The 7532-nt window shown below is 40.7% G+C and overlaps 2 protein-coding genes across 2 annotated transcripts in view; both read right to left on the bottom strand.

The window, feature by feature from the left end:
- Positions 1-2912, bottom strand: part of haus6 (HAUS augmin-like complex, subunit 6) — a gene marked incomplete in the record, with an annotated part of 13014 nt that extends 10102 nt beyond the window's left edge. Inside the window, 5 exon segments of the mRNA XM_014004402.1 lie at positions 1346-1490; positions 1573-1705; positions 2124-2202; positions 2278-2373; positions 2470-2912. Coding sequence (XP_013859856.1) covers positions 1346-1490; positions 1573-1705; positions 2124-2202; positions 2278-2373; positions 2470-2606 — 590 coding nt within the window.
- A 1127-nt stretch (positions 2913-4039) lies between these two features.
- Positions 4040-7532, bottom strand: part of plaa (phospholipase A2-activating protein) — a gene marked incomplete in the record, with an annotated part of 8674 nt that continues 5181 nt past the window's right edge. Inside the window, 7 exon segments of the mRNA XM_014004401.1 lie at positions 4040-4724; positions 4801-4971; positions 5687-5794; positions 6431-6502; positions 6591-6656; positions 6747-6966; positions 7051-7202. Of these exon segments, the coding sequence (XP_013859855.1) occupies positions 4156-4724; positions 4801-4971; positions 5687-5794; positions 6431-6502; positions 6591-6656; positions 6747-6966; positions 7051-7202 (1358 nt within the window).

Genomic DNA, 7532 nt, shown 5'->3' with positions numbered 1-7532 from the left:
CTTGTGACGTCCACGGCCTACCCCAGTTACCACTACTGTGCATGTGTGTCAAGGACAGAAAGGCAGATGTGGCAGTGGAAGGTGTCAAAGCAGTTTGGAGAGAAAAACAAAGTAAATAACAAAAAAAGAGAGTAAACGATTAATCGATTATTAAATTAGTCGTCGATTATTTTAATAATCGATTAGTCGTCGATTAATCGATTAATCGTGGCAGCCCTAAAAATAAGAAATAATCTTTCTAATCTAACTTTAAATCAAGAATAAAAGAAGCAAATGCTAATGATGTCGCTCCAGATCAATAAATATCAAGTTTTTAGGCCAGCACTCGAACAAACTAGTTTGTTGCAAAGCAGGTGATAAATCAACAAATTATAACAAACGACTTTTCAGATTTCAAAATAATGACTAGTTTCCAGTAGGGGTGTAAGAAAATATCGATACACTGAAATATCGCGATATTTCATTTCCCGATACTGTATCGATATTCTAAAGCCCTGTATCGATTTTTTTTATCAAGGTTTAAAATGTCAACCTTCTTGCCAACCGTTCATTTTTATGTTGTAATTCAGCCTCTGGCCGCTAGTTGGCAGCAGTGAGCCAGCCATTTGGCTACTCTACCTCTTGAGCACCAGAGAGTAAGAGAGCATTGTTAGTAAACATTAGCTTTTTTTTCAGTAAGAGGTTTTTATTTAATAGAATTTTTGGACAAAAAAATCGCAATATATCACAATATATCGCCTTGCTTACAGTATCCCAATATATCGGGATATATCGTATCGTGACCCCTCTGTTACGATATGTATCGTATCGCCAAATTCTTGCCAATACACAGCCCTAGTTTCCAGCACGTCACATATTTTGAGCAAAATGTTGAGGAAACGAGTTAAACTTACTTAAGAAGCTCATCATATTTGGCGCCTTCTGCTTTGATGTCCCTCATAGACTTAACCAGACCCCTAAAGAAAACAAAAGCATTCATCATTTTATTTAATCTACAGTAGGGCTGCAGTAAGCACCACTTAATGTCCAGTTAAAACAAGTATTGCTTCAAGGGTTCAATGTTTTTCAATAAAATAAGATTGGAAGGTGTATTGTGACCTCGTAACACCCGACAAAATCAGAGTACAGAAATGTGTTCTGGCTCAACTCAAACCATCTGAAGTGAAAAGAGTGCAGATCAGCAACTAAAAACGCCTTCATCAGCTGCAAACCGTCCTCTACAGTATTTTCTAAAGAGTCGAGGCACAAATAGTATGAGTCGAAGGATTTGTAGCTGAGAAATTAAAACTAAAGAGATTTAATCTGTGCAAGTTGTTCTGGAATACGATGGCAGTGAAGGACTCACTGAGCTCGTCTCTGGTACTCGTGAAGCAAACGATCCTGACCGACCGCAGTCTTCAGAAACCTGGCACGGACCAGACCGAGTCTCTTAACGGCCATGTCCAAGGAGGAGGCTGGCGTCGCCGCAGCCTCAGGAACCCAGCTGCCATCTGGCAACAGAACAARACGAAATYAATTAAAACAGAATCAAAACAAAACGTGATAATGTCGAGSACACATAAAGAACAGTACCTGTGTTGAATGTCTTCATTTCCTGCAGCATGACACGACTGGCTAAATGAAGCATCAAGCTGACAAACTTGGGGCCGCCGGGGGACAGAAACAAGGACGCCACGACTTTGGACTCTGCGTTCGCAGTGTCGTCCTACGAGAAGAGCACAGCGTTTAAATAATGTATTTCTAACTTTTCGATTTGGAGTCCAAAAGGCGGTTAAGATGTTGCAAACATTTACAAAAAAATAACATAAAACTTACACATCAAGCTATAAAAACCAGCAATAATTTTTTACCTTCACAACCTGTTTATTGGGGTTMTTAGATTATTTAAAATATAAGAAAATATATAAATTTTAGGTATTTCTTTTAGCTTTGGGTTTATTTATTAGGTCAAAATACAAACGTTTCATGCAAATATTTAAGTAAGGAGGAAATAACACCAATAAGAGAAGATGGATAAAAAACAGAGCCCAGATAAGAACATAAACGTGACTTTTAATTCTGAAAAAAAAAAATAAAATAAAACTATTTGAGGTAGTTATACTTAAACCTACAATAAATCTTACCATTATTTCCCGCAGCCAACAACAGGTAACTCTGCGGAACTCTGCGTCTGCTTTGTGGCTCAAAACGGGCCAGCAGTGCCTAAAACCAAATATAATTATTAACCATGTGAGAGAATTATGGCATTGTATAAATCATCATCATAAACAACTTTACCTGTAGGCTTCATGAAACCTTGTGGGGTTGAATTTCTCCAACAGGAAATTGGTAACAATGTAAAATGCGTCTTTGTTTGGTTTGTCGAACATATTCCTATATTAAAACACATACAAAAAAAAAAAACCACATTTAGAAGAAACATTAAAAAGGTACCAGAGCTCGGAAAGAGCCTAAACAAAGCGAACTCACGGTCCCAAGTTGAGATATTTAATGTTAGTTTTGCTAACGATGGACGAAGCGGCAGCGTCGGGTTGAAATCCCAGCGCCAGGAGAGAAAACCACAAATGTTGTCCTTGTTCCTTCTGCAGTGATGTGGGGTTTGCCATTGTTTAAAGACAGCTTCGTGACATAAAACACAAAATAGTTCCTGAGTGAGGGCAGGGAGGGGCAAAAAGTTTCGAGTTGTCTTCACGAAGTGTTGTCTAGCCAGTTAGCTTCAGAGCTAACGTCGCCGTTCAGCAAAAGTTGTTAGCTTCAAAAAACAAACATTTCAACAAAAACTAAACCAACAAACATAAAATAAAGGGTTAAGTCACGCGCTGAAATATCCACACCGCCTGGAATAACATTCATTTTAATATTTGCTAAAACAACTAACACATAGAAGGAAAACCAACACGCGAACCGCCAATTTTTTACAATTGACCCGGATGTTTTTCAAAACTACATCCGGTTTAGTGCTGGATTTTCAAAGTAAAACTTTTTTATTTGAAAGCATTTATGTATAAAGAAATGCGTGGAAAATAGGAAAATAAAGTTTATAAGGTGTAAAGTTTAAAGAAATGAAAACCAAAATCTTAGGATAAACCTTTTAAAATATTTTCTCAGCAAATTGCATTAAAGAACCAATGTTTATCAAAGTTGGGTTCAGGAGCCCTCTGTGGGTCATGAAATATCAAGCGAGGGTCCCTAGATAATTCCCACTCTAAAGAACCCATTTAAAGGCAAAATAAATTGTTAAAGTATTTTAACCATTATTTAAAAAATACTATTATTATTAATGAGTAAAGGCATCATAATTATTAGTTTGTTTATATTGTTATTATGCCTTGCATCAGTTTTTAGCAAAGTTTGCAAACAGAAACCTGCAATATCTGGTGTCACAAGTTTCTGCAACTGATATTTTGTGGGCTGGAAGCTAAAAAGTTTGAGAACTACTGCAATAAACAAATGCAAAACTGCACAAACCCTGCTACAGAATTAATATATGATGTGAAGTTCTCTTGCTTCCAATTGGATTTTATTTTTACTGTTATATATATTTAGATGTAATTTAAACATTTGTGTATTTTTTGACATGATGGTTAAAACACTCTTTACTTAAAATAAATCATAACTTTAATCAGCCAGATAACTTTTGTTTAAAATCAACTCCACATTTCTAACCCTAAATTGCATTCTTCTTACCTTTTTTGTTTTAGCTGCAATGTTCTGGCTTTTAACTCTCTATAATGAAATAGTAGTAAATATTAAAAGTTATTGTGTATATTTCTGTTCTGACACCTCTAACACCAAAAACACTGACTAACACTGTGCAGTGGGGCATACCCACTAGTTCTTCAAATAAAAACAACAAAAACGTTAATGATGTGTAAATCTGATCATGTATGAATTTAGGTTTCATTTGAGCTGCGATGTAATTAGCTCTGTTCTGACTCCTGAGTCAGAACAGATTCAACTTGATATTCATTAGAGACCTGCACACTTACCATGTAAACCTTCAGGGAGCTCCAACAATAAAAACACATATTAAGCATCATTAGAAAGTGTTTGTTTCTTTTCTTTTCTTTTCGTGTTTTTTTTTATTGCAGAACATACAAGTGTATTTCCCCTCCCTCACAACCAGACTCAGGGGAGTATTAGAAACTATACACCTCAGTGGAGTTCTTTCATAACCAGCCGGCAGCACTCGCCCACCTTGGACGGGTCCGACACGGCAGAGTATTTAGAAATCTGTGAGCCGACGCCGAGGGAGCGTGCCAAGTCCCGGGCCATCTCGTCGGAGGCCACAGTGGTCCCCAGGGCCACCAGCAGCCTGAACACGGCCTCCCTGTCCTGCACGGTCTCCAGGGCCCTGCTGGCCACCGACAGGCACTGAGCCTTGGCCTCCAGGTCGGGCTGGCTGTGAAGGCAGCTAGCGTAGTTGAGCACCAGCGTGGCCAGGGCCACGTGGACGTTCTTGTTGCGGACGGCGGCCAGGTCGACGGCGCGCGACAGCACCGTGTCGCGCTGCGCCATGAGGAGGGCGCGGCCGGGCCCGCTGCTGAARCAGTTGCAGAGCGTGCGCAGCGCCAGCATCTGGTTGGCCGGGCGGCTCTCGGGACGCATCAGCTTCAGCAGGTGGTTGCACAGCTGCACGCCCTCCGCCTCGCCGCAGAGGCTCTTGTTCACCTGCGGGTGGCGCACCGCCAGCCGCAGGATGTCCAGGACGGGAAACACGATGTCTGCGGCGCAGTGACAGCGTTAGGGAAAAGCCACGGGTATAAAAAAAATAATGTTTTCTTGTTTAAAAGTTGTCACCTTCAGGCCAGTGTGACGCCTTCCAGAGGACGTCGATCTGCTGGATGGTCGGAGGAGGCTGGGATGAGTTCGACCCACAAACCGACAACAACAACCTCTCCAGATTTTCCACAACGTCGTCAGAGAGTTTCTGCTCCGGAGGGGCCTCGCTGTTCAGCTCCTTTAATTTAGCTTAAATACAAAAAACAGAACTGGCTGAGTGACGAGTCTTATTTAACAACATGACAAAATAAACAAGAAGTTTTAGTAATAAATCAACAGTATCTCTATCATGATTTAAATCCTTCTTTTTCACATTTAAATCATTCAGTTTGTTTTTTTATATAGTGGAACTGCAATGCTCCTCCTCCTTATCGTAACTCCACAAGCCCCTCTTTCACTCCTTTTCCGAGTGTGTCTCAGATGAATTTGTTTTGATGCTGTCTCTTTAAATCTAAACGAGGTGCTTCACACCCCGTCCCCCTCCAGCTTCCAGACCAGTCCATTCTAGTTTAATAGCAGGGTTTACAGTTACAAAACTTTAAGTTCAGAAGCAAAAGGAGAGACAGGGATGGGTAAAAATATGGATTCATCAACGYGCTGCAATAGATTTATTTATTTATTTTTTCAGAAAATCCTCTGAATCAATTCGATCCCCTGGTCAGTTTGTCGTGTTTTTAAGTTTGAACTTAATATTTATTGGGCTACTGCTTTATTTTCTAATATTTTATTTCTCAAAAATGTTAAAGTGAATCATTTCTATTTATTTGGGCAAGAAAATAAACAATTAAAATGATCTGTATTTCTTCTTATTATGAAGCTCATTTCGAAACACTGAAAGCAATTTCAACTTGAACTCAAACTGAACTGTCTCGCACATTTTCAGAGCTCAATCCAAAACGCTCACCTATAATCTGAGAGGAGTTGGCTTGCTCAAAGGTCACACTGTCCAACTTGGGGAAGTAGATGTTGGTTGGCATCTTTTGGGCGGAGCCGGCGGAGTACGCGCCTTTTCCTGTAGAGGAAGATTCAACACAAGATCAGATAAGTTATTATTTATTTTCATCTATTTGTTCATTGTTTCTAAAGTAAAGACGGCTCAAATTGTTAACCCTTTAAAGTGCCTGTGACATCATTTTTTTGCAATAAAAATGAACACATTTTAGGCAAGATAATGTTAATAATATATTGCAAAAATAAAAATCACTCTGCTGAGATGAACAGTTGTTGAGATATTTGCATGTGAAGTAACAGGAAGTGATGTAAAAGTGGAATATCTGCATGTGAACAGAGAGTTGCTACAATAACTAATAAACACAAACTGTAGAGAAGAATCTGACGTTTCTGTAGATTATTTTGAGTCACTGTCAGGGAGATGAAGAAGAGTTCAAATAACGATTCAATAAACAAAGACCAGAGAGTTTTCTTTCTTGAAGAGTTCCCCTTTGATGWCACTTCCTGTTTCASTTTGGCTGAGSCGAGTTCAACAGAAAATATGCCAGTTATGTSACTAAACAAGTAAAATCATGGTTTCTTAAATAKAACAATGTTTTCTTTTATGTTTTGTATTTGAAGGTTATGCATGTCACAGGCATTTTAAAGGATTATAATCTGGTGGTCATTTCACTGGTACAGGTGGGTTTTCGCTCACCTGTGAAYGGGTCAGCCCCGCCTAAAGGAGCGCCGGGGTTGGGGTTGGACCCTGGGATGTATCGACCCCCACCTGGGAGGAGTTTAAAAAGAATAAAGCTGTGAAACGGCRTCTAGAGGGGGCTTCTTATCGTAGAGAACATGTGGGTTTAGATCCTGACCTGTGAACGGATCGGCCCCAAATGTCTGACCGTCGTCAGCGGATCCAGGAATATATCGAGCTCCTCCTGTCCGCAAACACAAACACAAGTACTTAAACAAGGAAAGTAGTAAAAAAAGTACTATAGTTTTTCCAGGTTTGTACGTCGCAGCCTCACCTGTGAACGGATCCCCTCCCTCAGGCTGGGCCGGACCCACCACGTGACCTTTAGTGTTCTCGATAATAAAGTTAGCCACTTGGTCCAGAAACATGGGGCTCAGGTCATTCTTCTGCAGGAAGTTGTGCGCCGTCAGCCAGGGGTCCTCCGCCACGTTGTAAGGCAGTTTCARCGACGGCCCACCCTCGTTCACGTCGATGGTGAAGACGTAATCGTATTCCTGGAAAACCGGACTGCAGCTCGTTAGCGAAAAAAAAAAACCCTCGAGGCCGAGCTCCCATCCTTCCACGGCGAGCTGACTCACCTTTCCCTCGTACGTCACGTTCTTAGACGTCTGCTGGTTGGAGCCCCCCACCACGTCACCGATCTTCTGCCAGCGGCTGTCGCTGACGCTCCACTGATACGCCTCCACCTTCTGGCCGTCTTTGATCAATCGCGTCTGTCCGTCACAGTTCCCTGGATGGAGACAAGAAACAAAGAAACAACCAGCTTCTTAACTCAGGTCGACTAAAATGTTTTCAGTCAGTAAATGAGGACCTGCATCCTGATTATCAGCCGTACAGAATGATAAAGACTTCCTGTTAAAACTACAATTAAGTTAAAAGTCTTCTTTGGAGGAACATAACCCACGTCCTCTCAGTGTTAAACTGAAATCAGCTGTTTTGGTCAAACTTCACAAATTATCCAACATCACAAGATGTGTTAGCACTTCGAGTCTGTGCTAGAGACGACTCTCAGCTACCACATCATGGTTTTTCTTAAAGGCACAGTGTGTAGGATTTGTTG

This window comes from Austrofundulus limnaeus, unplaced genomic scaffold (assembly GCF_001266775.1).
Source record: "Austrofundulus limnaeus strain Quisiro unplaced genomic scaffold, Austrofundulus_limnaeus-1.0 Scaffold23, whole genome shotgun sequence".
Taxonomy (NCBI): Eukaryota; Metazoa; Chordata; class Actinopteri; order Cyprinodontiformes; family Rivulidae; genus Austrofundulus; species Austrofundulus limnaeus.
Note: the sequence above shows the minus strand (reverse complement) of the source record. Positions and strands in the feature narration are given on the sequence as shown.